The sequence below is a fragment of the Bos javanicus genome, chromosome 17 (assembly GCF_032452875.1).
Source record: "Bos javanicus breed banteng chromosome 17, ARS-OSU_banteng_1.0, whole genome shotgun sequence".
Taxonomy (NCBI): Eukaryota; Metazoa; Chordata; class Mammalia; order Artiodactyla; family Bovidae; genus Bos; species Bos javanicus.
This window is the reverse complement of record NC_083884.1, coordinates 56238227-56254775: the sequence shown is the minus strand read 5'-3', so window position 1 is coordinate 56254775 and position 16549 is coordinate 56238227. Positions and strand designations below refer to the sequence as shown.

The 16549-nt window shown below is 43.6% G+C and overlaps 1 protein-coding gene and 1 long non-coding RNA gene across 13 annotated transcripts in view; one reads left to right on the top strand and one right to left on the bottom strand.

Moving 5' to 3' along the window:
* The window catches only part of CIT (citron rho-interacting serine/threonine kinase), a 176460-nt gene that overhangs the window by 65567 nt on the left and 94344 nt on the right, over positions 1-16549 (bottom strand). For 9 of the 12 annotated variants that reach the window (XM_061384825.1, XM_061384829.1, XM_061384833.1 and 6 more), the window contains 7 exons: positions 16389-16532; positions 15044-15163; positions 7721-7891; positions 7396-7446; positions 6575-6628; positions 3784-3924; positions 1789-1914 (listed from right to left, as the gene is read on the bottom strand). In XM_061384825.1, coding sequence (XP_061240809.1) covers positions 1789-1914; positions 3784-3924; positions 6575-6628; positions 7396-7446; positions 7721-7891; positions 15044-15163; positions 16389-16532 — 807 coding nt within the window. The remainder of the gene's footprint in view (positions 1-1788; positions 1915-3783; positions 3925-6574; positions 6629-7395; positions 7447-7720; positions 7892-15043; positions 15164-16388; positions 16533-16549) is intronic. The other 3 variants (XM_061384831.1, XM_061384832.1, XM_061384834.1) reach the window with 1 other exon arrangement.
* Positions 1913-14164, top strand: LOC133228847 (uncharacterized). Its single transcript, XR_009730382.1, has 3 exons — positions 1913-2017; positions 6232-8056; positions 13496-14164. It is a non-coding gene; the product is annotated as an uncharacterized LOC133228847 (long non-coding RNA).

The window sequence follows — 16549 nt, the reverse complement described above, 5'->3', positions numbered from 1 at the left end:
TAAGACACACTTGGAAAAAGAAATCTGCTACTTTTCCTTTACGTTAGAAATCACTTGATAATTGTCTTAGTTTCAGTCCTCCTAAGATGGCACAGGAATGAAAATCAAACTGAAAACAGGTTGAAAACTCAGACATCTGAGATTCACAATGTTGAGACCAAATTTCTGATCCATGAGTGAACGGGAGTTTGCAACATATAATCCAGGAATGCAGAACTCTACACTCCGACGTTTTAATTGCAAATGAACCTTTGGAAAAGCGGACATTCTAAAATCTGACTTCTTCGCATTTTGGCATTTTTTGTTGTTGTTGTCATTTTTTAAAACGTTATCTTTTCTACATGTGTTGGATCAGACTCTTCCGTCCTGTTATGCAAACACTGCGGTTCACTGCTGTTTCCAGCTCCTAGAATAGTGCCTGGCACATAGTAGAAGCTCATTAAATATTTGTTGAATGAATGAATGAACACATCACCATTAAACAGAGAAACACTTTGCAACCACAAGAGACTTAACCACGTCGTTCGCACCAAGCAAGAGGCGGCAGTGGTGGAATCTCGGTGGGAATTCACTTGACTCACGGTAAAATTCACACACTTGACAATTGCCAAGAGAAACTTGGATGACGGAACGAGAGAACAGAGAGAGTAGACTAACAGTCACATCTGCCTTTGTGTATAGACGGATCTATGAAGACTGTGTGTCAAAGCAAAACAATTTAACTGATTTCTCTTTTCATCTATTTGTTCAAGAATACCCATATGCTCATGAATATAGACAGAGATGTAAAGATTTGAAGCATCAGGTTTTTATTGGGTTTTGTTTGGTATTTAGTATAGGCCTATAATTCGGTCATTCTGGAGTTCATATAGTTGCTGGTGACTCATTTCCCAGAAGCGATGCAGAGACAGAAAGACAGAGAGAGGGAGGCGGGAAGCACCCTGCTTACCACCTTGCCTTTTTATGGTGGAGAGGAAAGGTCGATTACTCCAGAGTCTCTCCCAGGGGCAGGGAAGGAAGGGGCTATGAACACACTCCCCAAAGTGGCTTCAAATTCTTGATTTGGGGACTGAAATTCAAGGAGAGTCCTTTAAAGGTTCACCTGCCTTCCACCCTGGCAGGAGCAAAACTTCCAACACGTTGGCAAGTACCACCCAAGCCTTCCTTGATCAAGTTAATTTGATCAGAGCCAAAAACAGAATAACTGTGATTACAAACCTAAAAAAAAAAGATCTGCTACATCTAAGGAAAGTGAAAATAATAATAAGAATAATAACCAACTGTAGCAGAGAAAGTGAGTGGGTGAGCATGGATCTATGACAAATACTACTCAGAGAAAAACAATTCTGCGTGACTAACTTCTTTCCTCTGCAAAAGCGAGGATCTGAGTGTTAGTCTTAAAGCCCTGAGTCTCTACCCCTCTTTTTTTTAAATGAGCATTTGCAGTGTTAACAGCCATACAAAACTCTGCTGATAGGAGTACGTAAATCCTCCTGTAAAAATGTATTGGAGATGACAGCGTGTGCACGTTCGTATTTCTAAAGGTCAGGCAGTAGCAAACAGAGCAAAAAAAAAAAAAACATACTGACGGATCTGTTACCAGTGCTGAAAAGTCCAACCTGTAAGGTTACTCATGCTAGTCTCTGACGTGTCATCCGCTAAGACCACTTCCTCTTAATTCGCCTGCTCGGCGACAACCTCCCCTGTGCCGGTGGCTGCTTCTTCTTTGGACCCCCTTCCCTCTGCAACCTGTTATCGTTGAACTTGCCAACCTTGGCTCCTGCTCACCAGAATTTTATCAGCCATCTGCTGGATCTGTTGGGACTTTGTCTGGATGTCATCCTTCAGTCTGTTTTCTCTACGCTCCATGGTCTCTAGCCTCTTTACCTTGTTCTCCAGAGAGTGGCGGCGTTCCTGCAGATCGTGAATCAATCAGAGAGTTTTAATGGGGTGACGGCTGCGGGCGCAACACCTGTGCCGAGGGACGGGGCCCTCGGGAAGCGGACGCTCGCGGCAGGTAAGAGAAGTCGCAGGCACCCAGAGCCACGGCGAGGAAGACACGGTTCTGGAATCCGAGTAGTACTCGCTTGTGTAGGTTACAAGAGTGCATTCATTCATTCAAATATTTACCAAGCACCTACTATCTGCAAAGTAGCACACTAGGCATCTCGGAAAATACCCAGAGGAAGTCGACAGAATGCCTGCCCTTGGAAGAGCTAAGAGAAAGGCAAGTAAACATAAAATGGGTGAAAAGGGGCAGAGCCATGAAGCACACAGGTATGGAGCGCTGCAGGAGGTTGCAGGCAGGAAAGAGAGCTTTGAACTGAGCAGGTGAGGGGAGGAGTTAAGGAGATGTGAGCTGTGGAGGGGGCCGATGCGGCGGGCTGGAGGGGAGAGGGCCAGCAGGAGAGGGGAGGCCTTTCAAATAAAGACGGGCGCAGCAGCAACAGCACAGAGGTGGCCAGCTTAGGCCCCAGGTAGAGCATAGAGGGGCTGCTGCATAAGGTGAGTTTGGGGGAAGCAGGAGAACATGGCAAGGGGAGCATGTGTGGGTCAAACGGCTGATAAGTCTCATGGATCTAAGACATAGGGAAGCACTAATGGCTCTGGGATGGTACAAGGGGTAATGATGAGTCTGGAGCCGGAGGTCCACAAGTCTGACATTTCTGAGTTAACTGGGAGGAAAGTGAGACTGGAAGCAGAAAACCGAGAAATGAGTGCATTTGCTCAGCTGGGAGGAAGAGCACCTGCACTGTGAGGAGGCCTGCAGAAATGGCCAGTGGGGGACACTGGAGGGGGACAGTGTGGGTGCACTGGCAGGGCTGAAGATGTGTGAAGTGGCAGGGCCCAGGGAGAAGCAGACGGTGCCAAGGCTCCAAGCCTGGGGTGAATGGATGATGATGGCCCGACCGGCATGAGGAGATTGAGAAGATGACCCAGCTGGTTGGGGAAGTGAGTTCATTTTAGGTTAGAGGCACTGTTCAGACACCCAGGCAACATGTCAGGAGAGCAGTGGGAAATACTGCCTGGACTGTGGGTGAGGGTGGCCCCAGAGAGTTGTGGACAAGTAGGTCACCACCAGCACAGTGATAGGGAGAAGCAGAAAGCCCAGGAAAGGGGGATGGTTAAGTCAACTATGGCACAGCTGTTCCACGGAACCATCACCCAGGCAAGGGGGAAGCTGGAGGGGAGTAAGGGGAAACGTCCCTTCTGATTCTAGATTCTTTGGTTCTGTGATTTTTTTTTTTTTTTTAACAATGAGAAGACACTCATGTGTTTTCTGCATAATTATATAATTGGTTTCAACAACAACAACAACAACAAAGAATTGAAGGGAGAGAAGAGGCCCCAAAATACAGATCTGGGAGTTACCGACACACACAGGTCACAGCTGAAGCCTTGAAATTTACTATGTTATTATCACTGCTGGGAGGAAAAGTCAGGAAAAGCAAGGGTACAGAGGGAAGGAAGAGGAGACCTCAGGGACGGCGTCACAGTTCACCTAGATAAACGTGAGTCCACCCACACAAGTGAGTGGGTCAGAGGAAAGCAAACAGGAAGGAAAGGTTTTTATCAAAACATCTTTCTACTCGTAGCTTCTGTGACAAAAGCTTCTCCCCTTTGGGGAAAACATTCCCAAGCCTCTCGGGTTCAGAGGAATGGGCTGAAAGGAAAAGTGGTTTGAACAAAGGCAAGCAGAGAGCAGGCGGTGCCTCCATTTCGTCCCCACATGGCCAGAGGCCAGGCACTGCAGGACCCAGGGGCTGGAGGCCCCCTGCTCACCTCGGCCTCCACCAGCTTCTTCTTGATGCCCTCGGAGGAGTCCTCACGGTTGTGCAGCTTCTCCAGCTCACGCTCGGCCCGCTCCTTCGCCTGACGGATGTTCTGCAGCAGCTCGGTGGCCTCTGTGCTAGCTTTCACAGCCTGAAAGGAGAAGAAGCGGGGCGGGGGGGGATGGGTGAGATGGCCCAGTTTAGACACAGAAAAAGATGAGGATCATCTCCTAAACAGAAAAAAAAAAATCGGGTCACACTGAATGGATATTTTTATCCATTCTTCAAAACACAAACAAACTTTTCATTTTATTCTGTATTTCATCTATTCTAAGGTGCACTTATATTTTTTAACATCACTAAATTTGGAATAATGCATCCTACAATTAAAACTGACAGAGTTTTTTTTTATTTCCTGGGGTACAGAAGATAATGGAATACTGGACAAACTTTAGCTTCTTAGATTCAATATTTTGGAATAAATGCAAACAAAAAGTCTTGGATTTATCTGCCCAAGTATTAATGTATTTACCTCAGAGCATTAATTTTCTCCTTATTTAATCATCTCACTTGCCAACTTCTTTATGGGGAATCTCTACTATTAACTTTTATAACAATACAACATAAAAGCTGTAATTTAAACCTTTAATAATAAGAAATACCTATCAGAGGGCACAACCACCATAGAGTTTGTAGTGGCTCAAAATTCATGTTAGGGAAGTCATTTTTTTTTTTTTTTTTAACCTTTTGAAGTTAATTTTTATTTGTGTCTTAACTATACTGCAGCTCCTTGAGCATCATGATAAAGATCAGACTGTAAACCACCAACCTCACATGCATTCACTTTAAATTATCATTTGAAAAAGTGAAAATGGCAAGGGAACTCTAGCTTGGAGACCTGCACACTGGCCAGTGTGGGAGTTGCTCCCCACATGTGCCCAGTGAGCACTGGAAATGTGGCTGGTGTGACTAGGAAATCAATTTTAAAGTTTACTAAAGTTCAATTCATTTAAAAACCGAAGCAGTATAAATGTTTTAATATCGATACATGCTGTGATGACATTTTGTATATATTGCATTATGACAACTGTATCATTCAAAGAGTTTTCACCTTTTTATAATGTGGCCACTAGAAAACTTAGAATTACATCTGTGGCTGACATGTATAGGTTGCTCCCCTCTTCTACAGGGGACGGGCAGAGTCCTAGAAGACATGAGCCCTCACACAAACTTCTAGCTGAGAGAGGCCTTCCGAAGTGAGCTCAAGAATAGGCAGGAAGGAGTCAGATGAATGGATACAGAAAAAGTGGATCATCCCAGCTATGGAATACCATGAAGCCTCTGAAAAGGAGATCCTGCCACATGCTGCAACATAGATGAGCCTCCAGGACACTGTGCTGAGCGAAAACAGCTAGTCACAAAAAGACAAATACTGTATGATTCCACCCACAGGAAGTGTCTAACGCCGTCAAAAGCATACAAGCAAAGTAGATTACCAGAGGCAAATTATGATATATAGTGATATATATCATATATATATATATATATATAGGATGGATAAACAAGGTTCTCCTGAATAGCAGAGGGAACTATATTCAGTGTTTTGTAATAAGCCATAAAGGAAAAGAATATGACAAAGAATGTGCATATGTGTGTAACTGAATCACTCCACTGTGCAGCATAGGCACACAACATTGTAAATCAACTGTATTTCAATAAAATACACTGACAGGAAGGGAGGGAAGAAAGGAAGGAAGGGTTACCAAGGGTGGGCATTCACTAAAGGGGTGGTTAGCATCTAACAGATAGTGTAAGTTTTGCGAGAAAAAAGTTCTCGAGATTTGCTATACAATGGAGATAATATCTAACACACTAAGGAACCGGACACTCAAAATGATTAAGATGGTAAAGTCAATGTTATATGTTTTCAAAAACACAGCTTTAAAAAGGAGGAGGAGGAAAATTAAAGGGCTCTTTTAAACACATTCACAAACCTTCCTGAAGGCCATATTCATTCTGGCCCTTTCTTTAGCATTTCCCCAGTTCACCCAAAGGAAGGGCCATTAGCACTCACTGTGTCAGAAACCATAAACCACACCCACCCTCCTCCCCAACCACTCGAGGACTCCTGGCTCCTCCAGGCTCCCAATGGACAGGAAGGCTGCCAACGGTCTCTGATGGAAAGCCGCCTGGGTCATGAACAAGATGTGAACCCGGTCCCCTGAAGGGAGAGGAGCCAGCCTCTTGGGATTTGTTGTAGTACAATTTGAACTTTGAATTGACAGTCTCATAGAGCTTGGTTTCTGGTTTGTTTGTTTAAACAAATACTGCTTGACAGGTCCCCAAAAGAGAAAGTATATTCAGAACTCTGATATTTTCAGGTAATAGCTCACCACCCCGCTTAATCTCCCTCAGTGCTGGGTGACTAATTCTCTTTCTTTGATCTTTCACCCTCTAGGATAGGGCAAGAAAAAGTACTTGGAAATGGGAGGTGCTGCCAAGTCGCTTCAGTTGTGTCCGACTCTGTGCGACCCCATGGACTGCAGTCTACCAGGCTTCTCCGTCTATGGGATTCTCCAGGCAAGAACACTGGAGTGAGTTGCCATTTCCTTCTCCAATGCATGAAAGTGGAAACTGAAAGTGAAGTCACTCAGTTGTGTCTGACTCTTAGCGACCCTATGGACTGCAGCCTACCAGGCTCCTCCATCCATGGGATTTTCCGGGCAACAGTACTGGAGTGGGGTGCCATTGCCTTCTCCGAAATGGGAGGTAAGTTCCCCCAAATATCCCCTTGGGCTTACCTTTTCTAGCTTCTCTTGGAGCTCCTGAATTTTGAGCTGCTGCTCAGCATTGATCTGTAATTAAAATCCCAGGAAATAAAACAAAAGGCACATTGGTATTAAGGTCTTGCTAGATTTACTACAGACCTATTTTCTTGAGGTTTCTGTGGGGGTCTTATTGTTTTATAATACCTACTGATGGAGAAGAAGAACAGCAGCCTATCAGAGAAGCCTTTGAATGTCTCAGTGTAAACCTCCATGTGGACCGTTTCTCTAGAACCAGCGACACACATACAGACGGCAAAAAAGGGAACCGAAATCGCCTGTACTTTAAAACAGTAAAGTTTTCCATCTGTTTTACTGAGTATCTGGGTTTGTATGTTACTGTGAGAGGGCATGACAAAAAAAAAAAAAAGAGGTGTCTTCTCCCCCTTTTAGAACCATAGCTGAAGCTAAACCTGGTCATCCAGAGACTGATCATCAAAATAAACCCAGAAGAGAGTTTTCTGTTCACTGCAAATATATTCTTAACCAATGACAGGCCACGGAGAGCAACATTTAAGAGACTGCATGTGTGCATGCTAAGTCGCTTCAGTTTTGTCCGACTCTTTGCAACCCTAGGGACTGTGGTCCACCAGGCTCCTCTGTCCATGGGACTCTCCAGGCAGAAACGATGGAGTGGGCTGCCACGCCCTCCTCAGGGGATCTTCCCAACCTAGGGATCCAACCTTTGTCTCTTGAATCTCCTGCATTGGCAGGCGGGCTCTTTATCACTAGCGCCACCTGTAAAGCCCATTTAAGAGACCATCTGCCCAAATCCCAATACCAATAATGGAAAATACCTTCTCCAGTTTGGCATATTCTCCCACTTCAGGCTTCCCTTGATCTTTAGCCTGTAATTTAAAAGATACAACATATTGGGAACTCTCAAGAACCTAAAAATCTTATAAGACAACACTACAGGCTATACTTTCTTGGTCTCTGTGGCCAAAACAGTTAGGACGATAATAAAAAATTAAGTTACCTTCTCTAATCAACACCAGGAACTCTGTAGGGCACCCCATGGCTTCTCGAATGTACACTTATTAAGCTAGGATTCCCTTTATTATTGCTAAGATCATCCAGGAATCTACCTCCAAAACTCCCTCCCAGAAGGGAGCTAGCTACCTTCATCAGTTTATGCTGACATTCTGTTGCTTTCCGCTTAAACTCTTCAGCAGCCAGCCGAGACTCTCTGAGCTCCGATTCATAGAGGTCACTCCGCCTTCTCGCCGAAACCAGGTCCTCTTCCAACTGATTCATCATCAACCTCATTTCTTCCACTTGAGCCTGGTACTCCTAAAGAGGAGGCAACAGAAGAAAGGTGGCCTTTAGAACTCCTGAAAGGAAAGATGGGAAGTGAAGGTGGAAAACCACAGAGAGGAGACACTGTGAAGAGACATCAGCGGAGAATGGACCCAAAGAAAAGGTGAAAGATGCGGATGAGGGTGAGGTGTGCGGAGGGTAAGTAGAGAGAGAAGAGTATTAAATCTTTAAACTGTTTTCGTGTAGATCATGTAGCACTAGTAACACCATTTGGAACACATGTGCTTATATACAGTTAGATCCTTTGAGCAAATAATACCGTACAAGAAGTGCAGAACCTTAAGGCCTTTGTAACACCAGAGAGCAGCAAGGGATGTACTTTAAACAACCACGATAATCTGCTTACGCAAAGCTTTCCCCCAAGGGTAATCATTTATATAGATTTGTCCTTTAGAAGTCACATGTGCCTAACATAATTAAATATGGTACCTAGTTTTAAAATTAACCTTTCAGATGACACAAGGGGGTAATTGAAAATCTCAATGGAGAGACTCTTGGAAGGTAAAACGCATCATGTCAGTTTCTCACCATTAATTTTTCTGGGCCCCAAACTGCATGAAGAACTTAACGGTGCTCTTGAGATGCAAGTCACCCTGAAATTTGGAAGAGTCAGGAAACACTGGTTCTGGTCAAAGTAACTTGTAAGAAAGACTCCAAGGAAAGAATTATCTTGCTCCCTCGAGCAAAAGCCTTTAAAGTAATCCCAACAGCCCAACGTTTCTCAAAGTGAATTTCTAAAATCAGAACATCTGATTGAGGTTTTCCAAAACTGATTTACTATGAGAAATAAACAGTGGTTTTGAAAACTTCAGGGCAGGGCACGAAAATATTCTCTGTTAGCAAAACCAAAGACTATACACATAAGGTTTATGAATGAGCAAAGTTTATCCAATCCAAGGTGGTGGGGGTGGAGGATATAAAATGAAAAGAATAAAGAATCGAACTAAGACCGTCTCTGACCTTCACAACATCTAGTGATCATCTCTAAGATCTGTTCTCCCAAGAAATGACTGAAGAGAGATCCACTGAGCAAGGACATGTTTTTAACCAATAAAATGCTTTTCTTCCGCCAGTAACAGTACAGCTTCATCCCACTGTAATAGGCAATCCCCATGTGCACACTAAAGCGAAGATGACATCCTTATGAAAATGGGTAGTTTTCATGGAAACACATCTCTCTGTGTTAATGGTACAGAGGAAAGCAGAAAAAAGGGGGGGAGGGGCACAAAACGGAGCACTAAAGCATATAGTCATCCCTCGGTATACACAGGGGGTTGGTTCCAGGACCAAATTCAACCTGAGGTTGGTTGATCCATGCACACAGAAACCGTGGATACAGAGGACCAGCTGCATTGTTACTGAGGGTCAATTCTACAAGTCATGGGGCACCAGGTTTTCTGGACGAGGCTCACTAAGTGGGTGGTGCTGGGTTACATAACCAAAGGTCTTTATAAACTACTAAACAATTATCTGAACTCACAGAATAAAACAAGAGTCAATGATGTGAGATGGCACACCCTCTACTTGGGGTTTTTCTAGTCCCCTCAGCCAGGGCTGTATGATGACTTATTATAACTTGCATCAGATTAGATCAGATCAGTCGCTCAGTCGTATCCGACTCTTTGCGACCCCATGAATCACAGCACGCCAGGCCTCCCTGTCCATCACCAACTCCCGGAGTTCACTCAGACTCACGTCCATCGAGTCAGTGATGCCATCCAGCCATCTTATCCTCTGTCGTCCCCTTCTCCTTCTGCCCCCAATCCCTCCCAGCATCAGAGTCTTTTCCAATGAGTCAACTCTTCGCATGAGGTGGCCAAAGTATTGGAGTTTCAGCTTTAGCATCATTCCTTCCAAAGAAATCTCAGGGCTGATCTCCTTCAGAATGGACTGGTTGGATCTCCTTGCAGTCCAAGGGACTCTCAAGAGTCTTCTCCAACACCACAGTTCAAAAGCATCAATTCTTCGACGCTCAGCCTTCTTCACAGTCCAACTCTCACATCCATACATGACCACAGGAAAAACCATAGCCTTGACTAGACGGACCTTTGTTGGCAAAGTAATGTCTCTGCTTTTGAATATGCTATCTAGGTTGGTCATAACTTTCCTTCCAAGAAGTAAGCGTCTTTTAATTTCATGGCTGCAGTCACCATCTGTAGTGATTTTGGAGCCCAGAAAAATAAAGTCTGACACTGTTTCCACTGTTTCCCCATCTATTTCCCATGAAGTGGTGGGACCGGATGCCATGATCTTCGTTTTCTGAATGTTGAGCTTTAAGCCAACTTTTTCACTCTCCTCTGTCACTTTCATCAAGAGGCTTTTGAGTTCCTCTTCACTTTCTGCCATAAGGGTGGTGTCATCTGCATATCTGAGGTTATTGATATTTCTCCCGGCAGTCTTGATTCCAGTTTGTGTTTCTTCCAGTCCAGCGTTTCTCATGATGTACTCTGCATATAAGTTAAATAAACAGGGTGACAATATACAGCCTTGACGAACTCCTTTTCCTATTTGGAACCAGTCTGTTGTTCCATGTCCAGTTCTAACTGTTGCTTCCTGACCTGCATACAAATTTCTCAAGAGGCAGATCAGGTGGTCTGGTATTCCCATCTCTTTAAGAATTTTCCACAGTTTATTGTGATCCACACAGTCAAAGGCTTTGGCATAGTCAATAAAGCAGAAATAGATGTTTTTCTGGAACTGTCTTGCTTTTTCGATGATCCAGCAGATGTTGCCAATTTGATCTCTGGTTCCTCTGCCTTTTCTAAAACCAGCTTGAACATCAGGAAGTTCATAGCTCTAGTATTAAGCAGTCCTGGACTCCTTTCTCCATTAAAAAAATTTATATATATATATATATATATATATATATATATATAAAGATAAAAACATTATCTATGAAAACACTTTCTTTTACCTAAAAACTCCATTTCTTTTCTCCTGATTTTAAAAAATCCAAAGTACCAACGGAGCTGCCCACAAGCACAAATACCAAACTGTGGAGGAAGCAGACAGGTGGGGTCAGTCTTGGTCATCTTTTATCCCTGAGCTCCCTTGTCTGACTTAAACTTTCAGCAAAAAGGGAATATGGTTTTTGTGTTTTGTCAAGAGCAAGGACAGAGCACTGTTTCAACACCACCCCCTCCCCCGCCCTAAACATCTCTCTGTCCAGAGCTGTCAGCGCCCAAGGGGAGGACAGCATGAATCAGGCAACACCTCTGTCAGCAATCTGAGCTCCCAGAGCACCCAGCCTGCTACAGATATCTAAAAGAATTCTACTTCATTTATTGAGCCACTGTTATTCTGCCAGCTACTTCAAGGAAATCCTATACATCCAACAGCTGACCAAATCCCTGTTTCAAGAAAAATCTCAGAGATAATGATCAGGTCCATTTCCAAAGACAGCTGAGAGAGAGCTGTCCGAATCTCAGCGTGGGCTCAGTGCTGGACATAGCTGAACAGGATCAGAATGGGGAAATGTGGACAACTTTTGAGTCATGCCTCAAGTCATTCTTTGGAATGGAGCTTTACAATTTTGATTGAATAGGACCAATCAGAAGTCCTAAAACTCAAATGCCTTCTATGTTACCCAAATTTCTGTCTCTCTTTCCAAGGAGGGGCGGGGGGGTTGGTGGAACCAGCAATTACTAGTAGTGATGGAGCATGAATCTGACTATCATGTGACGTATCTAGGTGTTTTCTAAATTCTTAAAATTTTTGGCTGTGCCTCATGGCACACAGGATCTTAGTTCCCTGACCAGGGATTGAACCCTTGCCCCTTGAACTGGAAGCACAGGTTCTAGTCACTGGACCACCAGGAAAGTCCCTAGGTGTTTTATTTTAAACCAAATCCAAATACTCCATTGGGGTTAGTTAAGTTGTTGATCAGTTGCTAAGTCGTGTCTAACTCTTTGCAACGCCATGGACTGCAGCATGCCAGGCTTCCCTGTCCTTCACTATCTCTTGGAGTTTGCTCAAATTCAAGTCCACTGAGTCTGTGATGTTATCTAACCATCTCTATCCTCTGCCACCCCCTTCTCTTTTTTACTTTCAGTCTTTTCCAACATCAGAGTCTTCTCCAATGAGTCAGCGCTTCACAACAGGTGGCCAAAGTATTGATACTTCAACTTTAGCATCAGTCCTTCCTATGAATATTCAGCATTGATCTTCTTCAGGATTGACTGGTTGGATCTCCTTGCAGTCCAAGGGACTCTCTCTAGAGTCTTCTCCAGCACCACAATTCAAAAGCATCAATCCTTCAGCACTCAGCCTTCTTTATGGTCCAATTCTCACATCCATACATGACTACTGGAAAAAACCATAGCTTTGACTATATGTACTTTTGTCGGCAAAGTGATGTCTCTGCTTTTTAAAGCACTGTCTAGGTTTGTCATAGTTTTCCTTCCAAGGAGCAAGCATCTTTTAATTTCATGGCTGCAGTCACTGTTGTAGTGATTTTGGAGCTCAAGAAAATAAAATCTGTCACTGCTCCCACTTTAGCCTCTACGATTGGCCATGAAGTGATGGGACCAGATGCCATGATCTTTGTTTTTTTAAATGCTGAGTTTCAAGCCAGCCTTTTCACTCTCCTCTTACAATCTCATCAAGAGGCTCTTTAGTTCCTCTTCACTTTTCTGCCATAAGGGTGGTGTCATCTGCATATCTGAGGTTGTTGATATTTCACCCGGCAATCTGGAATCCAGCCTGTGATTCATCCAGCCTGGCATTTCACATGATGTACTCTGCATATAAGTTAAAGAAGCAGGGTGATGATATACAGCCTTATCATACTCCTTTTAATTTTGAACCAGTCCGTTGTTCCATGTCCAGTTCTACTTGTTGCTTCTTGACCCACATACAGGTTTCTCAGGAAACAGTAAGGTGTTCCGGTAGTCTCATCTCTTTAAGAATTTTCCACAGTTTGCTATGATCCACAGTCAAAGGTTTTAATGTAGTCAGTGAAGCCGAAGTAGATGTTTTTCTGGAATTCCCTTGCTTTCTCTATGATCTAATGAATGTTGGCCATTTGATCTCTGGTTCCTCTGCCTTTTCTAAACCCAGAATGTACATTTGGAAGTTCTTGGTTCACGTACTGCTGAAGTCTAGCTTGAAGGATTTTGAGTATTACCCTTCTGGTATGTGAAATGACTGCAATTGTAAGTTAGTTCAAACTTTCTTAAATAGCTAAGTAGAAGCAACATTTAAAATAAATAAACAGAGGTACAGAAATTGGCTTTGGGAGGAAGAGAGAAGAATAAATGGCAAATCTGGGAGGAATCAGCGGGCTACAACCCAAATACTAGGAGTTTACTGAAAGTATTTCTCCTGGACTGCAAACATTCCACTCTCATCAAGCTTACTGAGGGTCATTTTTTTAGTAAGTCCTCCTTCCAGTGAAAAATAAAATCTGAAACGAAGAAGCTTTCTTCCCCCAAAATGGAACGCTTAGCAGTCATTAAATCTAAAACTCCACATGGATGCCAACTGTGATATGAATCACAAAGGACATTTCTTTGAACTCAACCACCAGCATATACCTTTTCAAAATGTCCTGAAAATTCTGTTTCTATTTAATTTCAGGGACACCAGCTGCTCCCTCTGGTGGCCAAGCACAGCTTTCATTTCCCCAGGATACCACCAAAAGCAAATTTCCAAACACATGGAACTAATGGGAGAAAAAGAATCCTACTTCTTGAAATCAGGAGGAAAAATGGTGTGGACAAAAGGGCAACGAGTCAACTGTCAAAGTGGATTTTTCCAAGCTGCAGGCACAACCTTCAAGATCTCTGAGTTAGTACTGTTCAGAAACCTGACCACTGGATTGCACAATTTCCTAGGCACATTTATTTAGAACATTTTTATCAAGCAGGAGGATATTAACCAATGATTTAAAAAATATTAGGGTGATAATGAGACGATGCCAAAAAAAACAAGCAAAACAGTAATTCTTTCTTTAAAGAATAGTTAATGAATCAAATTATTTTCAAGAGTTTCTTGCATTAGCAACCACCCAGATGGCTAAGTGTGCGCTACCCAGAGACAAAAATGTTCATTTCCATCACTGTTTCCATTAGATTTTCTGAAGTGAATGAGAGTTGCCTGGCAGCTGATAATTCAGCTCTCCAATTGCTCACTGCATTCTCTTCATTAAAGTTTCTATTTACGGTTTCTTCAAAGGACAAAAAAAAAAAATCCGTGCTAAAAAGGAAACAATGAAGTAAAATAGAAATGAACCATCTAGAAAGAAAACTCTTTTAGAAAAGGAAAGGGGGAAAAAAAAGAGAGTAGGCTTTTTAAAGGTTTGGATTTTCTTTTCTGATCACAGAGGGGAGGGCTTTATGTAGTAGAGATTTGCTGTGTTAATTCTGACGCAGCCTTAACTGCTCAAACTCCCAAACTCCCCTCCTAGGATATATCTTTAGATAAGCAAAACTATGAATTATCCTGGCTTCTCTCAAAAACGTAAAGTGCATCTAAAAAGCTATGAAAACGTCTTTAAAAATTATTTTAATGGTCTTAAAAGCAGAAATTGGCACTCTTTCAGTAGAAAGTTAGATGGGAAGCAATTTCAGCTTTGCAGGCCACGTGATCTCTTGTCACAGCTACTCACCTCTGCCAGTGAAGCATGGTCAGCAGCCACAGACAGTACGAAGACAGTACCTAAGTGAATGGGTGTGTCTGTCTTCCAACGAAACTGTATTTATATAAACACTGAAATCTGAATTCCATATACTTTTCACACGTCATGAACTCTTCTCTTGAATTCCTCCCCCAACTATTTAAGAATGCAAAAATCATTCTCAGCTTGTGGTCATGGAAAACAGGTTGGTTGACCAGATTCACCCCTACAGGCTGCAGTCTGCCCACCACCACTGCTTTAAACCTACACCTTTGATTGAAAAAGAGTAGTCATGGTGGGGTCCAGACTTCAAAAGGAGCTAGAACATTTATATAAACCATGTGGAATCTGAAAAAGTTCCATTTGGAATCTGAAAGTTCCAAATGACCTACATACCTCTTTCTCTCCCCCTCCTCCCCTCCCTCCTTCCCTTTCTCTGTCCCTCAAACATGCCTCCCCTGAAATGAGAGGTCTGAGCTGGTGCCCTGCTCCCAGGCAGCGAGTCATACCTGCTCTTTGATTTCTTGGAGCTTCCGGCTCTGCTCTCTGATATCATGGAGGAGCTGCAGTGCTTTGTCGTCCTCTTGGGACACCTCCATCCGTGCTTGCTCCAAACTTCGCTTTAAGCTCTGGGGAAAGCAAAAATTTTTAATAGGGATGCCCCATGGATCCTGCTCTAGTTGAAAAGATTCATTAAAGGAGCTGCAGGCTGCTTCGCAGACACCAAGACGGTTTCGGGTGACGGACCCACGACGACAGCTTCCAGTGGGTTGCTGAATTCCAGGCTTCATCCTGCAAAATCCCCTGGTTCAAGAAAACATCATCTCAAACTCCTTGGGACCTCATGGATCCGGCCTGAAAGTGCAGCCACCTGTCTCCTACCTGGCCTAGCAGATACTTACTTTGTATGTACAGGACTGAAAACCAGTAAGATCCCCTGGCCATGAAACCATCACTGGAATGGATAAAAAGTCTCTTCTGGAATATCAGTGATTCGAGGGCTGTCAAGTATATCTCCCCTTTTCAAAGTAGCAATGACTTCACTCTCTGCCCGGGTATCATTTAGGACTCCAAACAATCTATTTCCACCTCCTGGCTTACGTTTCCTGGACACCTTTCATCCATAAGGTTCCCTTAATGCTTCAGTAGCACTGAAATATATATCTGAAATACATAGCTGAATAACTTCACCCACCACTGAAAGGCAGCCAAATCTGGAATGGAAACATAGCAGTTATTCTTAATCAGCCACGTTCTATAGATTTCCTCTCCCTTGTGGAAAAAACACTTGAAAAATGTGTGATTCAACTTCTTAAGACTGTACATTAAGAAACACCTGAATGAAAATTTTTAACAAGACAATGGAGAAGACAGTCTACTCTTGTGAAGCAAAGAAAAAAAAAGTCACATGGTAAAAAATGACAAGAGGGTCTGGGTTTTAAAGCCTGAGTTTTCTTGTTGCTATGCTGGTTCTAGGCAATAGAAAGTGGATTTGGGGCAAATTCAAAACATATTTTCTTGCCCTTATTTGGAGCTTGGTTCCTGAGGCTGATCCTGTAGGACATGAGGTAGACCACAGAGGTTGGGATGGGAGATGTGAGACCCTCTGCAAGGCCATCTACGCTTGTCTCCAGGCTCCTACACCTGGACTCTCTGAGCCTGACCTCCTGTCTCCAGGCCCTTACACCTGGCGCACGCTACTCTGCACATCACAGGTCCTGCTCGTGCGTCCTGCCTCTCTATTCTCTGCCCCTGGCTGTGACGTGCCTCATGATGCTGTCATGAAACAGGATGAGACACACACGACAGGAAGTGCCACCTCCGAGGGAAGGGGGCTTTAGGGGGAAGGCTCACACTGCATTCTGTGATGTAGGTAGCAAGGTCCTGCTCCAGGAGGGATCTCTGAGTCTCAGAGGCCTTCAGCTCCACCTCCTTCTGACTAAGCACAGCCTCCACCTCTGACACTCTCCGATGTAACCGGGTCATTTCCTGCTCCATCTGAAATAGACACAGCA